This window comes from Centroberyx affinis, unplaced genomic scaffold, assembly GCF_046629955.1.
Source record: "Centroberyx affinis isolate AG114_WGS23_722 - 3 ecotype Tasmania unplaced genomic scaffold, CSIRO-AGI_Caff_v1 ptg002775l_1, whole genome shotgun sequence".
Taxonomy (NCBI): Eukaryota; Metazoa; Chordata; class Actinopteri; order Beryciformes; family Berycidae; genus Centroberyx; species Centroberyx affinis.
The window spans coordinates 82525-110000 of record NW_027280932.1 but is presented as its reverse complement, the minus strand read 5'-3'; the positions used below and the strand labels follow the sequence as shown (position 1 = coordinate 110000).

At 43.4% G+C, this 27476-nt stretch overlaps 1 protein-coding gene across 1 annotated transcript in view; it reads left to right on the top strand.

Annotated features, from left to right (window-relative positions):
• Positions 1-27246, top strand: part of LOC139657884 (transcription factor SOX-6-like) — a 40648-nt gene extending 13402 nt beyond the window's left edge. The window contains exons 4-10 of the mRNA XM_071535866.1: positions 5705-5854; positions 7410-7587; positions 9299-9501; positions 16095-16203; positions 18595-18765; positions 21407-21623; positions 24103-27246. Of these exons, the coding sequence (XP_071391967.1) occupies positions 5705-5854; positions 7410-7587; positions 9299-9501; positions 16095-16203; positions 18595-18765; positions 21407-21623; positions 24103-24448 (1374 nt within the window). The 3' untranslated portion in view covers positions 24449-27246. The remainder of the gene's footprint in view (positions 1-5704; positions 5855-7409; positions 7588-9298; positions 9502-16094; positions 16204-18594; positions 18766-21406; positions 21624-24102) is intronic.
• The last annotated feature ends 230 nt before the right edge of the window (positions 27247-27476 follow it).

Below are 27476 nucleotides of genomic sequence, written 5' to 3'. Positions count from 1 at the left end.
GACAACAATGCCGACGCCAAAAGCAATCATGATGAGATTTATGAGTTGTACTTGTTTAGTTATGTATCTTCATCTCAAGAATTTGCCAGTAGCGCTCTTTGTACCAAGGTAGCACTTGCGGCATTTGCAGCTTTTTTACGACAAATATTCACAGTGTATTCCATGACATTTCAAAATAAATAGTAAAAATAAAGAAATGTTTAAGGCATAAAGAGAATGAAATAAGCAGATATGATAAGTCTGAAAAAAGGTAATTCTCTGCAAGTGTAGGTATTCAGAATGCATGTAGTGTGATATGTGTATATGCATAGAGAAATGTATAATGGACCGTCCATAGCATGTTTTTCACTGTCTCTTTGTGCTTTATGTGAGGTCCTGTTGGCCTTGCACCATGTGTGTCAGTTTGCATGGCGACTGAAGCGTTTCTGATATTCGATATATAGACCTACTGCAGTGGAACTAAAGAGCAGAATAGAGGCATTTGGTGTAATTGTTTTTCTACATCCTGCACTATCTTAAGCCCCTTGGCCTGCATGTAGCCATTGCGGTTACGCTGTAGTGCCACAGTGGCTCTCTCCCTTTCTCAGATCTGGCTCTGCTTTCACCATGGCTCGGCCTTCTGGGAGGTGAGGTACAATCACAGAATTGAACATCTATTTTGTCAGAACAGCAAGAAATGAATGTTTAATACGCAGTAGAGTCTCATTAACATAATCCAGCTTGCCTCGCATGTCTTTACTCATCACTTCTTTATGATGCATGAAAATTATCTGTGCCGTTGACCCATTGACTCCATGCTATTGATTGCTTTTAATGTTAGTGATGTAAGAATTGAAGCCTATTCTACTGTTGCACTCATTGTAAGTCACTCTAGATAAGACAATCAACTACCTGCCTAAAATGTAGATGTTTTGAAATGTCTGGACCAACACTTTTTAAAAAATATGGAATGTGTATTTTGAGATGCTCTGTGCAGTCTAATTTACTAGTTGCTCTAGTCAACGGCTTGTTCTCCCTCGGGGGAAACAATCGAGCCAATCACCGCCTTTGTGGGCGGGACTAAAATCAACCCCTCCACACACAGAAAACGGCTAACAAGGAGGCAATCTCAGAGTGGTAACGAAATGACCATTCAGTCTGAATATCAGGCTACAGACACATCAATTATCATGCATAATCAATAGAATGTATATTTTTAATTGCTGCTTGTTGAACTAATATCTGTGCCATTTGGTCAATCGGTCAGTGGGGAATTCTGGATCTTAGCTACACAAAGCGCTACTGTAGAGGCGTTGACATGCACAAACTAAGCACTTATATGTCAAACTGTTTTTAAGTTATTGGTCTCAGTTATGGTTCACTTCACAATGGCCTTATTCCAGTGTGTTAAGCCATGCATTAACCTATGGAAAAGTATTATAAGTACACAATTACACTGTGTTAGTACTGTGGAGGCAATCTCCCCTAATATATAATGTACTCAAGTGCACACCAGCTGGCATCAAACCCTAGAGGTGGCCGTTTGATGCCAGATCTGTGCTTGGCAGAGGATAGACAGATGTGTGGCCAGACTGTTCCAGATGTCCCAAAGCTCTGCCCCACAGCACTCCTTCAGACAGCTGGCTGGCACTGATGGTCAAGCGGGCATCGACTGGCATAGAGGAAGAGCTTGTTCTTGGGCGCTGAGCATGAACACAAGCAAGCTACAACAGGCTTAACATTTCTCCAGATCATTTCATGCCCGGGTGATAATGATTGAGGCAGGGTGTGAGGGTGTGGAGGTTAGGAAAATGATAGGGAGGATGGATAGCTTCCTTTGTCACGAGCGGGACAAAAGGCAAATTTGTGATTAGCGTAGAGCAGTGGTTCTCAACGTGGGGTCCGGGGACCACAAGGGGTCCTTGAGGGGATTGCAGCAAATTCATGAATTGTTAAACTTCAGCATTACTTCATTTACAAGAAGTTAACACAATTAGAGGATGTAGAAGAATGATTGTTTTGATCAGAGTTTCACTGTTATCTCTCTACCTACAATACAGACAGTCATGAAATTCTGGACAAAATCATATCTAACAATACAAATATTCTCAAATTTGGGTTTGAGAGACAACATCTCATCAAATGGGGGCCCGTGACCCTAATGTGGACTAAATTAGGGGTCCTTGTTATGAAAAAGGTTGAGAATCACTGGCGTAGAGCATGTTCAGCGACAAGCGAATACCTGTCAAAGCAAAATCCCCCCCAAGCAAGAAAAGAGAGATAAAAAAAAATTGCCCGACCTAACCATTACGATATAGCACAAATGTCGTGCTATCAGCGTGGGAACTTGATCAGGCCAATTGTTTCCAGAGCCTCGGAGTAGACCCCTTCACAAACAGTGGATTCCCGTGGAAGAATGGCCCCCTTTGTGCGCGGCTAATGCGAGGGAAATACAGTTGCTTAGCAGACATTCTTGTTGAAATCATAAGACATCTCTTGCTGTCTGTTTCTGTGTTCCGCCTCACTATTTCTGTGACTGAGTCATTGGCGATGAAGGTGAGAAACTGGGGCATTTTTTTTTTTTTTTTTTATATATTTGCCAAAGTCAGGATTTCTGCTCTTTTTTGCTTATATAGTTAAACCAGAATGAGTTCATTAGTCATAATATGTCAGTGATTCATGCGATTTTAATGCAATCAAAACAAGTTTTCCGAGACTTAAAAAGACATCTGCCCCGTAAAAGAAGGTTGTGTTTATGCTCTGTCTTTCTGTGTATTTTTCTCACTCTATTGCATACACCCAGTCCTCCCAGCGCCCTATTAGCCCCTGTCCTGTGCGGTGCGTGGGCCAGCTCAGAGGCAGTCAATCCATTTTGCCCTCCTCCTCCTCCTCCTCCTCCTCCTCTTCCCCCCACCCTGCAAACCTGCTGAAAAAGACAAAACCTCATTTGTTTTGTGTACCGCTGAGATCGATAACAGCTTGACACTAAAAGAGGCCAGCTAAGGGGATTCTCCACTTAGTCCTCTAGGGGCAGGCGGGTCTGACCGGGGGAGACTGTTGGGCAGCCCTCACCCACACTCAGACCACACAACCACAACAACACAACACCTTCTCTTTGCTTTCTTAGGGATTATGCTAAGCTAGGCCGGGCTATCACAAAACCCGGCGTTGACGATGGAGGTCGAAAATGACAGACTAACCATTTGGATTTTAGTCAAATTAGCACTAACGGCCAAAGCCCAATCAGATAGACTGGGCGGCCGAGGAGCTGTTCGAGGCCCCGTTTGTCAATTTGTAATTTAGGAAATTGCGGCATTGTCTTCCCCTGGGGGTTGGCTGAGCGGTGAGAGCTCCAGTTGGGGTTGTTTACGCTGCACATTAGCCTCCCAAGTCACCAATCGATCTCAGAGTGTCTTCTTGAAAAGGAAGAAAAAATAAATAAAAAAAGGTAAAAGCTCTTATTCTCAGTCTTTTGTTTGTTCAACAGTTCTCTCTTCTCTGTGTTATTTGGTATCGCTGACAGGATCGCTGCCAACTGCACAACAGCACACCAGCTATGTGTGTGTGCATGCATACAGGACGCGCGTGTGTGTGTGTGTGTGTGTGGGTGTGAGATCCTAACTGAGCGTTTTACCTCAAAGACTCGTGTGTCTGCCTCAGCCCCTGCTCCCCTCAGAGCTGTAAGAATATCAGGCATCACCAGAAGTAGCTCTGCGGTCGGATTGATTGACGCGAGAGGCCTCACCACCAGCCATTCAAAGCACATTCTTACGGGGATCTCATATCGCCGGGGGTTGGCCCGAGCGCTCCCGGTGCCTTCCAAGGAAAATAAGCGGCGTGACATCAGGGCTTTGTTTCAGCGGCGAGGCCCCTTCTGTTTGTGTTTAATATCGCTCCGGAGAGAAGTGGAAGGAGGGCCAGCCAATTTCTCTGGTCCCGAACCGCTGAGCCCGGCGCTGTGGCGGTAAAAGCGACGGTGGTCTCGTGTGTCGGCAGCCCAACTCTCTCTCTCTTTCCCTCAATCTCTCTCTCTCTCTCCATTGCACTCTCTCTCTCTGCCTCTGGATCTCAGCTCCCAGGAGGCCTTGCAGTTTTGACTAGAGGGAAATCGGATCCCACAACACTTGGGGCCGGTTAGACTGGAGGGGAAGAGTGAAAACAGAGAGAGAGAGGGAGACAGAGATGGAGATGGAGATGGGGGAGAGGATAAGAGGAATGATTTTGGAATGAAACTGAAAGACTGAAAGAGGAAAAAGGAAGAAGGTCAGAGGCAGATCCAAAGAGAGAAGGACAAAAGAAAGAAAGAGACAAGCAGAATGGGGGGAGTACAGATGAGGTGAGAGAAGAGAGAAATGAGAAGAAAGCAGGAAAGAAAGAAAGAAAGAAAGAAAGAAAGAAAGAAAGAAAGAAAGAGAGAAAGAAAGAGAGAAATAAAGAGAGAAAGAGAGGAGTCGAAGTGAAGGCCAGCCACGTCTGGGTGGTTTTCCTGAGGACTGGCTCTTTGATACTCCAGCACTCACACTCCAATGCTTTTAGACAGGGGTTGACAGTGGTTTCAGGCAGCGGTTTGTCTGGGCAGCTAGCTTTGATTTAGACCCTGGACTCCGGGCCCAGGGTTTGACTCTTTGATTTTCGTTAAGTACCTTGGACGGAAAATCGGTACAATTTTTTTTTTTTTTTTTTTTTAACATTTAATGTTTTCGTCCAGCCCAGATGGCTTTTACTTTCCAAGTATTATTTCTTCTTTTACTTCTCTTTTGTTTTTTACACTAGTTTTAGGGGTTGTTTTTCAATTGATTTAAATGCCCAATCTGTAACTGGAGTATGATGCCCCTATTGAAACTCTGTTGCCCCACTGTTTACCCTGTGATTTTTTGGATTTAAGGTATTTTTTGAATCTGAAATTAACTGTCTGAACGTTTGATGCAAGGACTAATCATATGTGACAACTTAACCTTAGTCTTATGTGTATTTTGAGGCTATAAATGTTATGTTTGTAATTTTTTATAAACAATGGATGTAAACCAGACCTGTATTTTCAGTAATGATGAGCTAAGAATGGTCTCAAACGCTTATTCCATTACTTAAACTCTTCAAGAATATATCTGGACCCCAAATGTAGCTGGTCAATTATTGCTTATTGCATCTGTAAAGTTTCAGAACTTAAGCAGCATTCAAAAGAACTATTCAAAAGGTTCTTTAGCTATTGTCTGGATTTATATCTAGATGTAAATTGATATACAAGCTGCTTCCTGCATCTGTTGAATGAATCACCATCAGAGATAGATTGTAGATAATTTAAAGGAAATATGTTTTTTCTGGACTGAACCTCTGATAAATACTCGCCCCCTCAAACAAAAGTTCCATTTGTGTGTGACACTCTTGTCAACTTCAGACCTAAGTGTGTGTGTGCGTGTGTGTGTGTGTGTGTGTGTGTGTGTGTGTGTGTGTGTGTGTGTGTACACATCTGTTTCCTTCTGAGGTCTATGTGTGTTTGGCTCTGGCACACACATACACACACGCACAGCCATACACACACACACACAGCAAACCTTAGAAGACGCAAGCAGTTCCAGGGAAGGGATAAAGCAAAAAACACAACGGGATCAAGGGTGTGGGGGGCCAAAGCAGAGAGAGGAGAGAGAATGAAAGAGGAAAGCCACTGACTAGCTGCTGGCGAGCGATGTTAATAGCCTGTCGGTTTGCTGGTTTCTTCCCTCTGCAGCAGCTGTACGCCGCCCAGCTGGCCAGCATGCAGATCTCACCAGGAGCCAAGATGGCTCCCCTCCCGCAGGCTCCCAACTCCTCCGGCCCCCTTTCCCCCTCCGCCCTGAAGAGCGAGAAGAGAGCATCCAGTCCCATCGCTCAGATTAAGGTGAGCCTATTGTTGCGATTGACTCTGTGAAATCGTATATATATTTATATCTATGTGAATCGCAAAGTTGTTGACGTAATTCAAAGAAATATGAAGGCAATAGGTGGAGCCCTGGTGTTAGTGTTAAGATGAAAACTTTAATGATCCCTGTGGGGAAATGAATCATTGCAGCAACACATAGTAAGAAGATACATCAAAGAAAAATAGCCTATAAACAAGACTCTAGGAAATTGGAAATATATAAACATATGCAAAAGAACAATTTCAACACTAGAACGTGTTAAGTGGAATGTAGGAGTGAGAAGTATGGGATAACGGCATTTTTAGGGAGTGCAAAATAACAGCACGATAACTCACTAAGACAAAGGAAAGAGTGATGCAGAATATGTACAATAGGAAAATACAGTATATCCAAAAATAAAAACGATGGTGATGAAAGCGAATGAACACAAGACACTGGAAATTTGGAAGTTGCTGCAACTGCGAGCTGCGAACGGCCTTGTACTCTTTACCGTCAATTAGAAACAGCTTATTTATTTATAACGCATACATCGATGCACACACACACACACACACACACACATAAACGCACGTGTACTCACACACGCTCGCACACTGACACTGGCGCTGGCTGCTGTTTGGCAGGAGCCCAGACCCCTTCACTGGCGAGAGCGTGCGCCTCATCTTTGCTCGACGACGAGGCAGTAATGGAAGCCATGTGTGTGTGTGTGTGTGTGGGGCACAGCTGCAACCAGCGTCACAATAGACCGGCGTCAGAGCTCACCGCACTCAAACAGTAGTGCTGTGCCCTCCAAACCCCCCTACCCTCCGCTAACCCCCGCACATGCTCAACCCACCCACCTCCCTCAAGCTTTGGCATACCACCCGCAGCCTGCCACCCACCCACCCCCCTCCACCCCCTCAGCCCACCCTAAACTCCCTCCCGTCTCAACGCTTCCCTCAATTGAAGCTCGAGCTCCAAATTAGATCCATGTTCATTAAGCAGCCACTGCAGACACAAGAGCCCCCAGTCAGGCGGTGTTGACATGCGGGCCTTTTCTTCTTCTCGTCGCTACTTTTCCTTTTCCAGGGATTCTTTATGCGAGGCGATGTGGTCATGAACGTTTGATTATAAAGAGAGGAAGCAGACGAACAAAAGTACCACTGGTTAGATAAGTAGATACATAGGAACTCCAGCTTTTTTTTTTTTTTTTTTTTCCACGTGAGGTTTGCAGAAGTTAGCAGTGGAGTTTAAAATAAATGTATTTAGTAAAGGGCGAAAACCTGACGGGGATGACTGATCAGTCAGTGGGAGCGTCGCTGAAGCACTGGAAGCACTTAGGCAATTCCAAATAAATAATGAATAATGAGTGGGACCAGAACGGTTCTCTGGGGAACGCCACGAAAATACGCAAAACAGAAACTCACTGGAATGTTACTTTGCTCAGTGAAGCCATCACTTGTTAAGATGGGTTTTTTTTTCTTTTGCAGTTTAAAATGTGTTGTGAGACTGGTACAGTTTTGTTCAACGCTCTTGTGTGTGTTTCACGGACAGGAGGAAGGATCGACACAGCCTCTGAACCTCTCCGCCAGACCCAAGACGGCCGAGCCTCTGCGCTCCCCGACGTCCCCCACACAGAGTCTGTTCTCTGGGAGCAAGACCAGCCCTCTTGGCATGGGGAAGGGCCGCATCCCCAGCCCCATCCCCAGCATGGGCAGGAACACTTCTCTGGGTGGGTAACACACACATACATGCATGCATGCACACACACACACACACACACACACACCAGTGTTTCCCTTACCACTGGATAGACAGAGTGGGCCACCCTGCCTAGCACTGCTGCCACTCTGCCTAAAAGAATTACATTAGTATTGGCTTCAGTGACAAGTTCAATAAGAATCACATGGTCTAAATGCTGTTTCAGAGGCCTTTCCGCCATGCCAAGAAAAAATTCTGGGGGGAAACACTGACGCACACCAACACACACATGCTCTCGCACACACACACACACACACACACACACACACACACACACACACACACACACACACACACACATAAACAAACACATACACACACACACAGACCCTCATACACACCCGTATTGTTCACATCTGTACATCCATCCAGAGTAAACACATCCCCATTGCAGTGTAAAATTGTGCCTTCCCCTCAACCGGAAAAACAAAAACATCACCCACCCAAACACCTCCCTCCTCCCCGCCCTCCCCACCACACACAGACAAACCAAGCAGCGTCGCATGCGCCTGATAGACTGCAGACACCTCAGCCCCAAGAGGAGACCTGTGTGTGTGTGTTTGTGTGTGTGTGTGTGTGTGTGTGTGTGTTTTACAGGAGTCCAAAGCCCTGTATTTAGCCCCAATGAAAACCCCGGCAGCGGAAGCAGTGAAACCCAGCACACGTTATTTGGTTTTTAAGAGCTTCCTCGCATCATTGTCTGCCCGCGCCAGACCTTTTATGCCCCTACCTCTGCTATCTGTTATTAAGGCCAATCTACACCCTCTCATTATATCCCCCCAGAAAACAATTTCGCCAGCTCCTCTGGAGTGGCTTTGAGGACGCGACGCTTGTGTTCCTTCCGAAGCTATTTTTTGCCCATTTTAACGGCCACCCAAGCATACAGTGCTTCCTCCTTGTCTGCTAATTAAACGAGGAGGGCGACGGAAACTTTGCATCCTTTTATTTTTTTTAATTCTTCAAATGCGCATTGGCTTCAGAAGTGTGAAGTACTGTACATAAACAAGGAGGGGGGGATTCTGTCGTGTTTGGGCGCAAGTGAATTGGGAAACGAGCCAAGTTTGAGAACAGAGTCACAGTTTTTTTCATTTAGGTGTACCAGCATTGTCTAATAGTGAATTATGGATTCAATCATCCTGAATTGATTTTTTTTAGATTTTTGTTTTTTTTCTTTTCAAAATGCATGATACTAATAATGAAGGATCCTGAAATCACACAACACAGTACACAGAGAAAAAAGGAGGGTTCTTCAAGGGTTCTTTGGTTAGGGTCGTGGTTCTACAGCCTGTGGAACTGTAATGACTCAAAGAACCCTTTGATTAGTTAAAATAAAATAAAAAAACAAACAAACCGTAAAATCAGAATAAAGAACCCACATTCTTTTAATACTGAAGATTTCAAGCATTTTAGGTATTCTTAAAGAGTTCATAACTGCACTGTAAAAGGTCTATGTAAAATCATTTCAATATAAATGAAGAACCTTTCTAAAAGGGTTCTTTACAGCACCGAAAAGGGTTTCTGCTGTGGCACAACCCTAAAGAACCATTTTCTGGTTACTATACAGAATATACAGTTTAGGAACCAAAAAGAAACAAGTCACTTCATAACAAAACCCCTTTGATTTGTACTTTCATATCCCGCCAGTCGAAGTGACGGACAGTTGTCTCTCCTCTCCTTCCCAGACATCCTGTCCAGTCTGAACTCCACGGCGCTGTTCGGGGACCAGGACGCGGTGATGAAGGCCATCCAGGAGGCGAGGAAGATGAGGGAGCAGATCCAGAGGGAGCAGCTCCACCACCAGCAGCAGCAGCAGCAGGCGGGGCCGCAGAGCCTGGAGGCCAAACTGTCGGCCCTCAGCAGCATGACCCTCAACAACGGCAGCAAGGTCAGAGGGAGAGACAGATTGCAAACAGTTGTATATGACACACACACACACACACACAGACACACACACTTACATGACAGTTTCAGTAAGAAGCACATGGTGTAAATCCGTTTCAAAGGCCTTTCCACCATGTGAAGAAGAAACACTGATGACTGTGCATGCATACACCCACAAACACATACATACAGTGCACACACAAACTCACAACCACACACATGCACACTCTGACATGTACACAAACATACACACACACCAGCAACAACAACAACAACAGTATATAGTGTATAGGAGAGCGGGAGGAGAGGAAGGAGAGTGTCTCTTTCCATTTTTCTATTGCTGTTTTACTGCATAATATTGCAGTAACCAACACTCAAATCCTAGACTACGCTATATGCTCTCTCACTCTTTGACTGACACACACACACACACACACACACACACACACACACACAGACACACACCTCCACAGACCTCCAATCTCCGAACTACTCTGTGTTACATGTGCTCCAGTGATTCATTGGCCAAATGTTCAAGGTTTCTGCTAAGTTCGTGCATGAATAAGAATCTGAAGAATATTCACGGATGATATTTGGTGTTGTTTGGCTGGAGCTCCAGCTCTTGAGCACCTCTCTTCTCTCCTCTTCTCTCATCTCCACGGCCACCCAGAAACCAACAGCTTTGAAGAGGGAGCAGCTGGGCCAATGACAAGTGATGGCTTTGGCGTGTGAGTGTGTGTGTGTCTGTGCGTGTGTGTGTATGTTTGTGTATTGACTTAGGCTGAGTGGGTGTTTTTTTGTAAAAGAGATGGCGTTAATATTAGTGTGTGTGTGTGTGTGTCCCTGTGTGTATGATGGAGTCCAGCTCTCCTCTTGCCCTGGAGGGGGATCCCGGCCTCTGGGTTTTAGCCCAATTAAAGGGTCTTTCTCGGGGGAAGGGACTCCTCCAAGCCCCCCATCCCCACCCCCTATCCCCCCACCCTTCATCTCTCCCTCTGGGCCGAGGGAGACCGAGTCTTCGTACCAGGATCTCATATCCAGGGGGAAATCCATCTTCCAAAACATCTTCAATCAGTCTGATCAGTCAATCACAGATTCCAGGGATCAGACATTTGGAAAAATAAGGAAAATGATTAGACCGACTTTCCTGCGCAATAGATCCCACGTTGCTTCCAAGGAGCAGGAGGAGGAGGAGGAGGAGGAGGAGGAGAGGAACTCATGAATATTTCAGGGGTGGAGACTTTGAACCCACCAACCCCAACTAGGTCATGATTGGTGCACTCCAAGGATAGGCTGTTTTTAATTTTTGGACTTGTTTGCCTAGCATCTTAAGGAGGAAAACATCCAAAATCTGGCAAAATATATTCCTGCTGTACTCCTCAGTTCCGAGATTATTTTTTTTTATAAGTCATTATGCTTGTAAACACTGAAAAACTCATAAATATAAATTATAAAACGGACTATACTTATAAATTGTTTATGAACTAATGTGAGTTGTCAGCTGGAGGTCCTGCAAAACACCCCACAAATTTTCTCGAATTAATTTGTGTTTAAAAGAGCTTTCACACAAAGTTAAGTTTTAAATCACAGATTAAGGTGAGTCCATTGCAGGAAGACTTCCCCGTGCTTTGCGAGCTCTATATTTTCCGACTTTATAAGAACAAAACCAAAGCAATGCAGTAATTTGGTTTATGGCTCCATGCCTCCTAATAAAAAGCTCATTTGGAAAGTCTCAAAGTAATTGTTTCCGGTTCGAGAAAGACAGCAGGCCTCGGTGTTTGTTGTCGGTTTGTTATTCGTTACCTAACAACAGCAGCTCAAAGCCTCTTTCTCTTAGCTTTAAATACATAATTTTTTCTTTGGGACGGAGCAGTTTTTTCTAAGGCGCTCAAAGGCTTTGCTCTGTCTTAAACAATTCATGGATGGAACTTGCTGGATACTGTGAGTGTGACTCACCCCTTCCACCTCGGGAGGCAGTGAGACCAGCTCTTTTTCTTTACCTTGGATTTGTGTGTTGTTTTCTATTCGTAGGATAAATTTGTTACTCAAATCCTCCCCTTTGAAACTTTGAAATCCGGCCCAAACCTTTTTGTTTTATGACACTGTACTAACAGAGCACATTAGCTTCTTTGGAGGGAGTGAGACAACATAAGAAGGGCTGTAAATGGTACCTCGGTATAATGTTGTATGTCCAACTATTTATTGACTATGCTGATTCAACTCAAGGGGAGACTGTCGCAGTGACGTGTGTGTGTGTGTGTGTGTGTGTGTGTGTGTGTGTGTGCGCATTTCACTTGCTGTTTGTGTATTTTTGGGCCACAGCCTTCATTTCAAGCATAGACAACATAGACAGTTCCCTTCACAACGCTGAGCTGAAAGTGATCCTCAGATCCTTTTCGTCTGTTTGTGTGTATGTGTGTGTGTGTGTGGGGGTGTGTGTGTGTGTGTGTGTGTGTGTGTCCTGGCTCTCCGCTGGCCTTGGCCATGTTAATGTCATTATAGCTGGTGTACAGACGAGAGGCCTGGCCAGTTAGTGGCATTGTTGAGTATCGCCTTACGCTTACGTTGCTTCCAGCTGGCCTGCGGCTGCCAAAGCTCACTGAAATAGCCACTGTGTATGAGCGCGTGGGTGTGTGGCTGTATGTGTGTGTATCTGTGTGTGGTGTGTGTGCATAGGACTGTGTGTGTGCATCTACACCCCACAGTACACTTAATCTGACTACTTGTTCACCACTGTCCTGGCTTTTTCTTGAAACACTTGCATTTTTAACCCAAATGGCCTCAAAACAGTCTGTCATCTGTCGTTACTTAAAGGAACACACCAAGTTTTTGGGAGTTGCCCATTGGTTAACTTGGATGTTAAGTGATGAGAAGATACCAAAACCATCCATGTCTCCCTCTGGTGCTCCATGCTAACACTTTAGAATACACTATGTCGAGTTATAGTAGGCTGCTGGCACTATCTTAAAAGTGAGAAAATTAGACTTGTACCAGCTCTAAATAAGAGATAAATATCGCTAAGTAATTATACATAATATGTGGCAGCTTTGTGTAGGAGATTGCATGGTAAAAATTTGATATATAAATAACATACTGTTTGGAATTATGAGGGACTACTTTCCCTGTTTCCATTGATGGGTGATGGGAGACTGTGCAGTGGATGGATACGTGGTTGCTCACCTGAAATAGCTCCAAAAATAAACCTGGCTGCATCAGCTACACTATATTGAGTTAATTATATTTCATTTTTTATATTTGTGAATCTACAGAAGAAACACCACTAACAACTTTTTATTATAAAAGGTCAATCCTCTTACTTTGGATAGTGCTAGTCGCCCACTATCACTCAACATATTGTATGCTTAAGTGTTAGCATGGAGTGAATGAACTACTGGGGACACGTGGCTGATTTTAGTGTCTTATTATTTAACAGGTAAGTCTCCCAAAAACTTGTTGTATTCATTAAACGCTGTCAGTAGAAAGATGATATCGGGTTGTCGGGGCCACAGTAGGAAAGCGGGACTGGGTGGAGGAGGGTTTGCAGGCAGAGAAACGGCTTTGATTGTCTACAGCTATCGTTGAATAAGGCCAGTTAACACACTTGCAGCTTCTGTTGGTGGAGCAGAAGCAGGGTGGAAGGAGGAGGGAGGCTGTATAGAGGTTTATATTGGCTCCACTGGCGAGTTTGGTCTTTGTAGGAAGAGAGACTGTGAAACCGACATCTCAGAGGGTTCCAAGTCTTGATTAAAGGTCGACGTAATGTAGCTGTATTTGATGCCTGAATGATATACACTATAATAATGTATACTACAAAGCCGAGTCTGGCACCTGCAAATAGACTGTCGAGTGTCTACTTCTGTGGTCTTGGAGCCTCTGGGGGAGGTGTGTGTGTGTGTGTGGAGGGTGGGGGTGGGGGGGTGGGGGGTGTAATGGCTATGAATAGGAGGAATGGTGAAAAGGAGAGGGAGGAAAAAAAAACAGAACAGGGTTGACTGACGGCTCTATCGGCACAGAGCGACGTCTGGAGAAGGAGAAGAGAGAAAGAGAGGAGGAGAGAAAGTAGGAGGAGAGAGGGAGCGCCGGAGGGAGGTTGCCAAACTTGATTGGTCCGGGAGGAGACAGTAAACGGTTGCGGGTCAGCTGGAGGCAGGCCTCGCCGGCGGTAGTTGTAACCGTGGTAATGAGCTCAATACGGCGCAGATAAAAAAACTTGCCGCGCCGCGCCGCTGTTTATAGCGTTACCGTAACAACGGTGGGGAGACGCAAGCGGCCAAGAAGAGCAGAGACCAGGCGTGACAAAAAGAGTCGTGTGTCTCTTAAATTTAGAAATATACATTCAGCAGCGAAATTGGACCCCAGACCTAGTGAAAGCACAATAGCGTGTACAAATGTTTCTTTTTAAGGGTTTTGACTGTAGGCAATGACGTGGTTTGCTTCTGTGGTGCCTCTATTGTTTGTACAGATTAAGATTAAAGCGAATGTTGAGCTCCTCTTTACTTTACTGAATAGCTATAGGCTACTGCATGTTAAGTGTAAGTAAATCTTTTGAATTAGTCCTCAGTCTAAGTTTCTGCTCCAGCACTTGTCCTCTGTCAGACTCTCTGGTTTAGTCCTTGGTTGACTTGTCTACTACTAAATCATGTACTAGTCCTCTTGCTCCTTGTCAGACTTACGAAATAGTAGTGTAAGATAATTCCTAGTGTTTGCTTTAACTTGATGGATGAGCTTTACCACATCAGACCACTTAAGATAAATTGCCAGAAAAGTGAGCTAAATTGATCTTCACTATGATTTTTGTGTTTTACTGAACCTTTATTTAACTAGGTTGTCCCAATGAGATCAAGAATCTTTTTTTTAAGTGACCTGGCCACCAACGCAGACAAAAGACAAAAGAAAGACAAAAAAAAAAGTTCTAGACAGACATAATACAACAGTGTATGAATGGAGTCACATAAAAGAGAAAGTAAAAAAAAAAAAATTCTATATAATGGCTCCAAAAGGCAGTAGTCCAATATCAAACCAGTAGGCTCATGGGCCAAACCTATTTAAATCTTGACTAAACAAAGCAAAGACAGCTCCTTATTGCGTCTACCACAAGAACCTTCAAGTAGACCAAAAGTAGACCAACCACAAGAAATATTTGCAAATTCTGACCCAGGTCTGCTGTTAATCTCTACTTTGGATCAGTCTTCCTCTATTGATGCTGTCCTAGTCTATTTTCCAAAACCCTAACTCTCTACTCTGCACTGCTTTTCCACCAGTCTCCTCCCTAACGCTTTGACGTCTACCAGGGGCCGCTCCTTTCAGCTCCGGCTGCTTTTTCTTGTTGTTTACAATGGAAACGATACGCTGTGTGACAGTGCTAAGAGGCTAGCGTGGATTTAGCGCTGAGAACTACTACTCAGATCTTTGTCAGCTTTTAGTGAAAGAGCGCCACCCTTCAAACTGGCTTCCAAATGGTTTCTCATAGCATCAGCGGGAGCCATGACCAGAGCTTGGGGGAAACCGTTTAGCGCTGCTAGCTAAAAAGGAGGTGGCCGGTGGACTCAAGGCCTTATAGCCTTGTCTTTGGACTAGTTTTCCATCTCTCTCTCTCTCTCTCTCTCTCCCTCACTCTCTCTATCTCCCTCTTTCTCTCTTTTCTTTAGTCCTTTGTTAGGCGGCTGCTTCCTGCGGTGAGCATGGCACTGCCCAGGCACATGTTCTGTGGTGGGCCTGATTACAGCCCTTCCATAGTGCTGACATTGGCCCGCGCCGACTCCGCGTCTATAACACACACACACACACACACACACACACACACACACACGTACACTCACACACACACACACACACACCGGCCCCTAAGTTCCACCGACTCTGCCAGCGGCTACCGCGGCATGACTTCACCCGGCAACCATTCCCTGCGTCAAACAAAATGCCTCTGTCACCAGAAAAAGGAGGAGAGCCGAGAGGGAGGGAAGGAGGGAGGGAGCAGAGGGAGAGGGAGAGGGAGAGGAGGAGTGTGGATGTGCGGTAGCTGTGCGGAGGGTTCGATGTTTTCCACCGCAGTTTGGGAGCGTGGTGGGGTAATTTTAGCTGGAAGGGCCCTAGGCAGGCAGCTTGTTGGAGTTACTTGGCTCAGAAGTGGAGCGGCAGGCAAGAAGGCAGAGAATCTGAGAGCGTGCAAGACGGGATGGTTTGGGAGGACAGTGTCAGCTAACACTGGCTTGAAGGGGCTATGGCTTGTCTGTTAGCTTATCTTATAACCACCACCTCCACTCGTTTCTCTCAGCTACTGTAAAAAGAAATACACTGACGATAAAATGGAGTGCTGAAACTTGCAGACTGTGTGACTGTGTGTGTGTGTGTGTGTGTGAGTGTGAGTGTGTGTGTGCATATACGTGCACGCATTTGACTGGGTGTGTAATCTTGACTCTGCTCCATGCCGATTCAACCCAGCAATTTGTTTTATTGTCATTACCAGGAAACTCATCCTCAAAGATTCAGTTTAGAAGATCCCAGACAAGACGTGTCAAATTTGCAACTTGCTGTAAATGAGCTTTAACCTTTTTGTGTGTGTGTGTGTGTGTGTGTGTGTGTGTGTGTGTGTTTCAGGAGCGGCTGCACTATGAGACACTGAGCCAGCACCTGGGGAAGCTCGGGGAGGATGCTGGGAAGATGGTCCACCGGGTCATCGACCTGACCAGACCTGAAGATCTGGATGGTAAGCTCCTCCAGTGCCTCTCTCTCTTCTGTTTCCTTATTTACTTTTATTCAAATAAACAAAGTGTGTGTGTGTGTGTGTGTGTGTGTGTGGCTCTGACCCTTGCACTCCTCACTTTTGATTGCTTATAATGTTGATGATTAAGGAATTAAAGCTTATCCTACTGTTGCACCAACCATAAGTTGCTCTGGATAAGAGTGTCTGCTCAGCGTAGATAATGCCTACTAGTTATTTATTTTATTAGCACCTTAACTGCACCTTAACTTAACATGCAACCAAACTAAACTCTAGTTATATTTCTCCACTGCCCAAAAAGTTCTTTGACAACAGTGTGGGTCTGTTTCTGGTGTGGAGTAGGTTCCTCAATTAAGTCCTGGGTGGGAAGGTTTTAGAAACTCTGTTCTCCACTCTGTTCATCCACTTTCCATGGGTTTGAATGCATTTCAATCTGCATTTCAATGTGGCACTAAAAACAATAAAACCGAGAAGACAAAATGGCAGGACAGAGGGATAGAAAATGAAGGAGCGGCAGGAGTTGGGGAGGCCTTGTCTAAGGTAGAAGCAGTCACATCCTGATCAGATTAAATTGATACCAGTGACCCTTAACTCTGGGGGCCCCTCGGAGAGGAGGCGCCACTTATGGGGGGCCTCCGCCAGAAAGCCTGGACATGCAGGTATTCAGCAGATACAAATATTTATTGTGCTCCTCGGAAAGCAGCGGCGAAGGGCCACCCTCCACAGCCAAACAGAGTTTTCAAAGTCAACATTTTACACTCTTGAAAAATTTCACACTGTTATTATTCCTGCAAGTACAAGACAAGAGGCCGAATTCGCCTCCTTTTCTGCACAGCTAGTGTTTGTGACACAGAAGATCCCACCCAGCACAAGTATGCAAACAAAAGCAGGCAAAGACAGGCAGCCTGTGAAGACGTTCCTGCTACTTTGAAAGTACAGATTACTAGATGTTTTAAGTTTGTTTAAGATATTAGTCAAATGTTTTTTTCAAAATCAGCATTTTTTTTAGTATTTACTACATGTATTTTGCATGTTTATCAGTTAGTAGATAATGCCATATTAAACACAATGCACATAATTAACTCCTAACTCCTGAAGGTAATATATGGACATACCCTTGAAGTTTTTATTATTTCTTTTTTCAACCCACCTGTTTCCCATAAAGCCCCGCTGTTTACAGGCGATGAGGGGTTGAAGAGTGTTCATCGTGGTTTAGTTTAGAATCAGACGAGTAAACACAGGAGCATAGGCACTGAGATACTATCTGGTGGAAGCAAACTTGAGGATAGTGTGTATAGTATGTGTGTGTTTGAGTATGTAAAAGGAATTGCAGCAAGCCCCTTTTGTTATACATGCAGTTGTACAGCATCCTGTCCCAAAGAAGGCAAAAGGGCCCAAGGGGTAAAGAAACAAACTTTTTACCAGAAGGTTTCCAGTTCAAACCTCCGGACCAACTGGGAAACTCTGGGAGGGGAAAGTGAATACATAATACTACCACACTGAAGTACTTACCCACAACTGCTCAGTGGAGCTGTTCAGGGATCAACAGTAGAAGACTGTGGTTGTACTGGGCAGCTTCTATAGGTGTGGATATGTGTACCGGTATGAATGTGAATGTGTATGAATGTGTAACTGTATGAATGGGCAGAACGGAGCTGAAAAAGAGCATGACTGTTCCGCAAAATCCTGCTCTGGATAAAGACAGGTTAAAAAACGACTGTGTAAGTGACAGAAAGAACCAGAGAGGACTTGTGTGCAACCACCATCTTCATCTCTCATTATCTTCATTTTGTATTTATACCACTTACGGTTGAAACTGGACGGTATGTCAGTCTGGAAGAAGAAAAGCGGATTTGTTCAATGTGCTGTTTGACTGATGTAGAAAATGAGTTTCACTTTGTTTTCTATTGCCCTTTTTACTGGGAACTGCACAATACTTTGTTTAGTAAGATAAAAACAGATATTGATTTTGTAAATATGGATGATGCACAAAGATTGAGTTGGCTGTTCGCTTATGAAACATTTAGATTATAGCAAGTTACCTGGAGAAAGCCTGGGAGATGAGAAAAAAGTGTATTGTTCATTTGAAACCTATCATTTCAAATATGTTATCTGAAAGAATATAGTAGTACTTTATAATGTGGTAATTCATTTTATTTATTTTTTTTGCTCTTATATGTATCAACGGAAGATGTATGTTTTGTAAAATGGTGGTGTCCTGTAATCCCATGTGGGATGGGCCAGATATTTGGCATGACACAGAAATAAAAAATAAACGAACTAACTTACTAACTATAGCGTGAAAGTATGAAGGATGAATGATGATGTTTGTTAGTGGTGCAGATAAAGAAAATGTCATTCCTCTTCCCCCTGTAGGGAGCAATGCTACGGAGGCGCGGGTGTTCAGGGAGGCGCGGGGCAGGAACAGCAACGAGCCGCACATCAAGAGGCCCATGAACGCCTTCATGGTGTGGGCCAAGGACGAGAGGAGGAAGATCCTGCAGACCTTCCCCGACATGCACAACTCCAACATCAGCAAGATCCTGGGTGAGATTTTACAGATTATGTTTTTTCATAGGAGGGAAGGCATTCAACCTTTAATCCAAACCACTAAAAGCCTAACCAGGACTCCACTCCCTAAACCTTAATCACCTAACAACCCTATTTCAGAAGATTTTCCTCCTCTTTCTCTCTTTGTGAGGATCTTTGGCTCATGTACAGTACAACAACACACCCACATACACACACACACACACACACAAGCAAACACACATCTACTATCCTCAGTAGTGTATTTGCACAGTTTTCATTTTATACATGTAGCTGATGTTCTTATCCACTGTGATTTAAAATGAGTGAACAGGTAGAGGTTCTTGGGTGTCTTGCTCAAAGACATTTCAACAGTACAAGTTTGAGTTCAAGTTTCGCTTTATTGTCATCTCAGCTGCATAAATCTACATATATACATCCATAGACTGTACACAGTGACACGAAATATTGTTTTTCCAGGCTCAAGATGCAACAGAGATGTAGTAAAAACCTTAATAATGAAACAATAGTGCACAATGATAAAGACAGACTCAGATACATTACACAGTAATAAATAGAGGTTAGAGACCATCTAAAAACTGGTCTCTAACCAGTTTTCTATAAACCAGAAAAAGTGCTTAGGTAATTTAATAATAGGTTAATAATTTAATAATAGGTTAATAATAGGTTAATAATAGTAATAGGTTATTTCGATCAGTTTATGAGAGTCTAGGACAGCATCAACTGTGCCGACAGGTCAGCAGTCACAGGTCAGCCTCTCTACCCAATAGTCCAGTGGTTCTCAATCTGGGGTCCAGGGACCAACAGGGGTCCTTGAGGGGGTTCCGGGGGGTCCCCAGCAAACTGATGAATTGTTAAACTTCAGCATTATTTAATTTACAAGAAGTTAACTCAATTACAGAATGTAGAACAATGACTATTTTGATCATAGTTTCACTGTTATCTCTCTACCTACAACACAGATAGTCTTGGAATTCTGGACAAAATCATATCTAACAATAAAAAATATTCTCAGATTTGGGTCCAATAGACAAAATCTCATCAAATGGGGGTCCGTGGCCCTAATGTGGACTAAATTAGGGGTCCTTGATATGAAAAAAGGTTGAGAATCACTGCACTAGTCGACCCTGCCGCTATATTCTGCAGGGCACAGGGTTTCTTACCAGCAGCATGCAGACTATAAGAGGGACTAGTGTGTTTTTCAAACTCGGAACACTTCACACACAGACCTCCACTGTGTTAGCCTGACTAGTGTGATGGATGCATTCAGTTAAAAAGTAGCCGTGTTGATACTAACCTCCGCGACACAGATAGCCATTCAGGCGGCGCTGAGCCTTACGGTTGTTCGCGGGACGCAGCGTTCTTAAGACCTCCACTGTCCAGCCCCGGGCTCCAATGAGCTCCCAAGGCTGGTGAATGTACATAGAAATGCTCCTGAGCAGTGTGTACAAATTGGTTTTTCTTAGGTGGGGCCTGTGTTCCTGACTTGGAGCTTTGAACGTGCTCGAACAAAGAGGTGTTTTGTGTTCAACGAAATGATTCCTGCATTCTTGCATCCTGTGCTCTTTCAAAAAAAACGAATGACTTGTAACGATTTAAAAAATGAAATCTTAAGTCAGACATTTAGACTCCTTTTTCTCATAATTCTTGAATTGTCTGAGTGATTAATACTGTCATAAGAGACATGTTTATGGTCAGATGTGAACGGTCAAATCCTATTGGCAGGAAGCAATAAGAAATAACGTTCCGGATATTTACCAAGCGGTTGTGGTGGTATCAGAACAAAAAACAGAACTAAAAATGGACATGAGACGATAGTGTGTGTGTGTGTGTGTGTGTGCACATGCATGGTTGCATGTGTACAGCGCATCTCTCCCCAACACAATAACACAGCTGGACTTTGGGGAGTGGGCGGCTGCCTTAAAAAAAAAATCCCCTCTCTGTTTCCTGAGTCAAAAGAGTAAAAGAACAAGTTTGCGATAAACCTTGATAAACAGAGGAGCGAGGCGGTGTGTGTATAATCAGTTGTCAGAGAGCTTCGCAGATGTGCTGCGTTCCTGCGGTAATGGCCCTGTCCACTTGTTCTGAAGGTCCTCTTACTGAGGGGAAATAATGAGTACACAATATATCATTCTTCCAGAGCCAAGAGCCAGCGGAGTGTGATCTACTCCTGATTTTAAACAGCCTCCTTGGTTAAAGACTGTCTGGTGTCTGTTCACATGACAACGTCCTACCTTAAGAAACTACCCAAAATGCAAAAATTTGGATAGCACTAGGCTCTGTGGGGCTTTTGTAATGACTGCATTTAAAGTACACTTTAAATGACAGTATGTTAGCATTCTCAAATCACTGATTCAGTGCTCATTGCATTTATTTCCACCACAAACTTGGTGCTCAACCAGACTCAGAGCAACAGTTTAGAAAAATCTGTCAAAACCCTTTTTTCACTCTCTAAATCCCTAACTCTTGGTTATGCATGTTTTAACTTTTGTCACGATCAGGGAAAACGTAAATAAGTCTTTTACTTTATTGTGCTTGATGATTTTAAGATGCATGTATCATATGTGTTTTATGACTCGTCAACTAAGCTAAACTAGACTAAACTAAACTAAACTAAAATCTCCATCATCTGCCCCAGGCTCTCGCTGGAAAGCCATGACCAACCAGGAGAAGCAGCCGTACTACGAGGAGCAGGCCCGTTTGAGCAAGATCCACCTGGAGAAGTATCCCAACTACAAGTACAAGCCGCGGCCCAAGAGGACCTGCATCATCGACGGCAAGAAGCTGCGCATCGGCGAGTATAAGCAGATGATGCGCTCGCGACGTCAGGAGATGAGGCAGTTCTTCAGCGTGGGGTGAGCAACAGTGTTAGCAGAGTCGCTGTCCACCTTAGTCAGTTTCTACATAGCTGCTCACCCTGGTTCAGTAGCACAAGAGAGAGCTGCATCAGATCCTTTGTACTGGCAAATGTTTTGGATTTCTTAGGAATTTGAAGGCGGCACTAGGCAACTTTGCATGTCAGTGAATATTGAATATGACTTCAAATACTAGAAATCATGCAACGTGATGGCAGAAAACTTCACAGTCCTTGGTTCTACATTGTTTTCTTCTTAGTGTTGAGGGTGGAGGTGACAGTTTCAGGCTGTTTCAGGGATCGCACTGGTGACCTTTCAGTCCAGCTTGCTCTGAAAATGGGTATTTTTTTATCACAGATGGCTTAGTTGGTACATGGTATGTGAGCCCCAGATTATTATATATCCAGCTTATTTTCCTTTTGTTTCATGAAGGATTTTTGAGGGTTATTCTTTTGGGTATTTCCCAGTACAAATGCACTGTTTGCACTTTGTTTTCCTTGTGTCATTATGGACATAAAAGGGACATCCTTGAAGAACCCCCATTTGCTAGAGGCTTGTGGAGCTAGGCCTCCGTCAGGGTTCATGAACCCTTTTTTTTAAGGGGTTTTTCAAGGAAACCTATGGGGTTCCCCAATGGTTGCAATCAGAAGAGCCCCTAAAGGTTCCGTAAAGCCCTTTTAATTTTTTAGAGTGTAGACAGCGCAGCGAGGGGAAAAAACAGTGGCATTGTCTTAATAGGAACCAGCCGTGGATGTGTTTAAAGCCATCACAGTGGCCTGTGTTTGAGATGGATTTACCAGAGGCCACGGCTTTGAATAGGAGCGATTTTTAATAGCTTGTCATTTATTAAATTAGGACAATGCTGGGCGCTTGCGGGCAGTGAAATTGGACACAGACAGACTCATAGTGGAATATGAAATGTAAGCAGATGTTTGAGAGGGAATGAGAGCGAGAGAGAGAGAGAGAGAGAGAGAGCAAGAGAGAGAGAGAAAGAAAAAAAGAGCAAGGCAGACGTCACAGGCTGAATGCCACATTTACTGTGTGTGGTCAAGCAAAGGCAAAAAAGCCTATGATTCGCCAGGCCTGGACTTTCAATCAAAACTAAATCAAATAGCTACTGGGAGCCAGTCGAGGTACACAACCAATTTCTGGCACGTTCCATATAATGAAACCAGTGTTGTTTTAAAGCGCTTAATGTGAAAATGAGTCTGTCAGAGCTCACTGCAGTAATTGTTTCAGGAGACAGGGGGGGAAAACTGTTAGGTGAGTAAAGTGACAGCAATTTTCCTGCTTTATGTGCCTCATTTGAGGAGCCAGAGGGCTTGTTTGAGTGATGTGCATTTACCCTCATTCCATCCATATCTTAAGAGGTTATTTAGCCGACGCTGTTAGGACGACTACTGTGCGCTGGCAGTGAAAGCTCCATGTTAGGGCATGCCCGACCCGATGAGAAGTGTTGCTGCTGAACTTATGACAAGCGGACTCAGAATTAATGCTAAGCAGTCAGGGAATAATGAATCAGTGTGTAATCAGTCAAAAGCCAGTCTCTTGTCTTCAGGTTGTAGTATTTTAACTGCTAAACAAAGAGACCATATCACTTAAATTTCAGCATCTTTACAATGGTTGCCAATCAGTTTTAGAACTGATTTGAGGGTTTCACAGGTTAGATTACTGAAGTTCACCCAGGTCTGGCCCCTAGCTACATTACAGACCTTTCAACCCTATGAGCCTCAGCGCAGCCTGAGATCTGCTGGCTTTCTGACGGCTCCTCGGTCTACACTCAAGACCAAAGCTCCCCATTAGATCATCAGGATCCTTAGATTGAGGAACGACCTGCCTGAAGCACTCTCGCTAGCTAAATCAGTATCATCTATCAAATCTCTTGTTGAGACTCATTTGTCTTTATGTAAACATATTTCTTTTATTCTTTTTTTTTAAATTCCTATCCTTTTAGTTTCTTCTGGTGTCTTGTTTTATTATTGTGCCATTTCTCTTTGTTTTTATGTGAAGCACTGTGTAACCTCTGTTTTTCAATAAGTGCTATACACTACCAGTCAAAAGTTTGGACACACCTGGTTGAATGTACTATGTTTTTCATTCTCTTAAAGCCATTTTGATCTAAAGGCTTCTGCTTAAATGCTTGAAATGTGTTTCTTAGACAAATATAAATAGTGAAGTTGATGCCTATGTATGAATTTCTTTCCAAAGCCTTTGCCTTTCCATCAAGGCAAAGGGTGGCTACTTGAAATAATCTAAAATATATGATAGTTTTGATTTAACACTTTTTTGGTCACTGCATAATTCCATTTGTGTTATTATTCTAAAATGTGAAAAATAGTAAAAACAAACAAAAATGAATGTCCAAACTATTGACTGGTAGTGTATTTATACACAGTTTTTTTATTTTTATTTATTATTATTAATGGTCCAACCCTTTTCTCTCTGTCTCTCTCCATCCCTCCTATCTTTCATTTCTCAGGCCCCAGCCACCGATTCCCCTTGGCAACAACGCGGGCAGCGTCGGGGTCTACCCAGGCGCCATCACCATGGCGACGACAACCACGCCCTCCCCCCACCTAACCTCGGACTGCTCCAGCAACTCGGCCAGCCCCGAGCCGGCCATCCCCGTCATTCAGAGCACGTACGGGGTGAAGGCCGAGCCCGGCGGTGGCGGCAGGATCGACGGTGTGGGCGGAGCCTTGGATCTGCCCAGCGACCCCGCCAACGGAGAAGACGAGATGGACATGTACGAGGACTTTGAGGACGAGCCCAAATCAGACTATAGCAGCGACCACGAGACGCGGGAGGCCGTCAGCGCCAACTGAGCGCGCTCAGGGTGTCGCTAGTGAAAACACCTCCCCTTATACTCAGAGACAGTTTTTATCAACACAGTTTATTGCAGAGACTCATCGCTTCAGGCATACTTTCAGGACATGTTGTGTCATGCACTGAGCATGCCCAGACTGATCTAGGTGGGATTCTATGGATTTAAACTCTACTGGGCACGCTCAGAGAGTTCTCGACAGAATCTTGACAGACATCCATTTTGAAGGAGAGGGCTGATGTGAATATTCGACCCAAGAAACCAGGAACACAACCTGACCTTCAGACATTCAACTGACAATGAACTTCAATTGCCCACACTTGACAATCTTAACAGGAGCGAATAAGAGTTAGACAAAAAGAGAGAGAGAGAGAAAGAGAGAGAGAGAGAGAGAGAGAGAGAGAGAATGAGACAAAGAACAAACGAGCGACGAACACATTGCTGTGTGTGGTTTCTAAAGAGCATGCATGGATTTTGAAGCATCAGGAATTGGTCTTCAACAGCTATTTGGTCTTAAATGTTTCTTTTATGAGTGATTTAGTTTTTATCATTACGTATTTCCCTTTTTTGTGTTTCTTTTTGTTGTTGTTTTTGTTCAATAGACTTTTTTTCTGACAGGTCACTGCCTGTACAAACTCTGGACTGTCGGAACTTGAAATTTGAAAAAGTTTTAATATAAATCCTAGCTCTTGTAGTCTTATAGTCTTACTTTTGTTTCTTACGAATACAGTGCATCTACACCTTTTTTTCTGACAAACTGCTTACATTACATTACTGTTTATGATGGGTTTTTTTATATCCCAGCTCAGGTATGATGTGCCAGCTTGTGAATGTGTTTTTTTTTGTTTTTGTTTTTGTTTTTGTTTTGTTTGTTTTCATACAAAAGAGTGGTAGGACTTTTCAGACTGTCAATGAAATAAAGGGAGCCAAATCCCTTTTATCACATATTATTATTATTATTATTATTATTATTATTATTATTATTATTATTATTATTATTATCATCAAGTACCCAGACATTGTACAGTTTTACTTCAAATGTGCCAAACCTACATTCACATTCACTCGGGATGTCGTAGTCTTAACTTCTAATGCTGCAAAAAAGTCTTATACAATCAGCTTTTTCTATCTGATGAGATGAGTTCCTGCTCGATAACTGCTGGCTCCCCTCCTGGCCCGATCACAGGTAGAGCTCAGGGAGGATGTGTTTTCATCACACACTCGCTCAGTCACACACACTTAGTGTCGTAATCTCTGGCAACCCCTCTGGCGGTGAGGCGTAATTACAAGAGCAGTATCTAAGGCAATTTGGCCGTCTGCTCTTCAATTCCACTGCGTTGGTGCTTTTCGTGAATCACATTGCCCATAGTTCCTTGAGGCCAAATACTCTGAAGTCTGTCGTTCAGCTTACTGTGCTGCACACTGTACCAAACACCAACGTGTAGTCTGCCCCCTCTGATAAGTCCCTTTAAATCAGGCTAAAGTTAACCCTAGACATTGTGGATAGAGATTGTTTTTCTTTTGCTTAATTTCTACTCTGACACTTTAAGAGTTCATAAGTCTTAAAAGTGTACCTTAAGCTCTGGTAATTCAGCTTCATAGGAAAAGGCATAGGAGCGGCCCCAGGGTGACCCTACTGTAGGATGGGAGTTTCTTCTGTTCTGGATCCCTTCACTGTATTTTGAATTGTATTTTGAATTGAAACGAAAAATGTACAAAATGTTGCTATTGTCTATTAGCGTGTTAATCATTTAATATCCACTCTGCATCACATGGGAAGGATACACCAAACTTGTGTGTTTCAAAGAATTGATATGCTTATGAAAAAAAAGCACTAAATAGGTCTGGTATTTCAAAAAGGGTAGCTTCTTCTACAATGCATGTATATTTTGAAGAAGTAAATTATTAAGATTAAAATGGGGGAAAAATTGCACGCTTCTCTGTACACAGCACAGAGTGTTTTTCACAGTCTGAAGCAAGATGTTCCTCTTTCCTGGTAGTCAGCGCCTCACTGGGTGTGTACTCTTTTTCCTCTATTTTACTCAAATGTCACATTCTTTTTGTGAAGAAACACCATATTTTTTCTTAAGTCAGTTTTCACCATCCTATCCGCAATTCAAACATGTTTCCATTTTGAACACCTGTAAGCTAGGGTGGTTTCTGGGTGCTCAGTTTAGCTGGTTCATATGTCTTTTAATTTCATATTTCTCTTCATGACCATATCTGGCAAGGTTTTACTAGGAAATGTTTTTCAAGCTGGGACTGAACATTGGTTTTGCTTGCATCACCGCTAAAAAGAGAGCTACCGCTTGCCTCATGCATAGACTTTTCTGTTAAACTGTCATACACATCCTAAGCACTGGATATGAATGCTATGGGTTTTGTTTTAGTATTAACTAATGTGAAGTTGTTTGATTTACAACATGACAAATTAGAACAGTCAAAAGTCACACGTTTGGACTCTAGAGGAAGCCTCACACATGCCAGGCTCAAGTAAATTGACATTTTTTCTAGAAGCATTTCAATTATTTAAGCAGATTTTGTTGCCGTAGCTCTAGTGCCGCCAAACGGGGTCACATCACCTTTGACCCCTTTAAAGGTAACCTCATGCTCTCGTCAGTAGTGACCTCCAGAAGCAGACACCGTTTCCTGGTCACACACACATTTTGTGATGAGTATTGTATTTGAAATTCAATTGTGCGTTTTAACATTTCATTGTATTTATTAGCCAGCTTTGGCTCTAAAAGTGTCAGTACAACTTGGTGAGAAAGACAATCAAAAAAAAAAAAAATAAAAAGTAAAGACTGAGATTTTCCTTACAAATCTGTCATTTCATCATTGCTTTACGATGAGTGTGTTTGTTTGAAATGTTTAGTTTGTGTTTTGATAATTAGTTGGAGCCTATGTTATTTTCATGCACCAAAAAGCACTCATACCTACAGTATTCTGCATGTTAAAACACTGTGTACAAGTTTCAGGTAGAGCTGCATGAATTTGATTTCCATTACTCTAAATAGCGCTCTTACTTT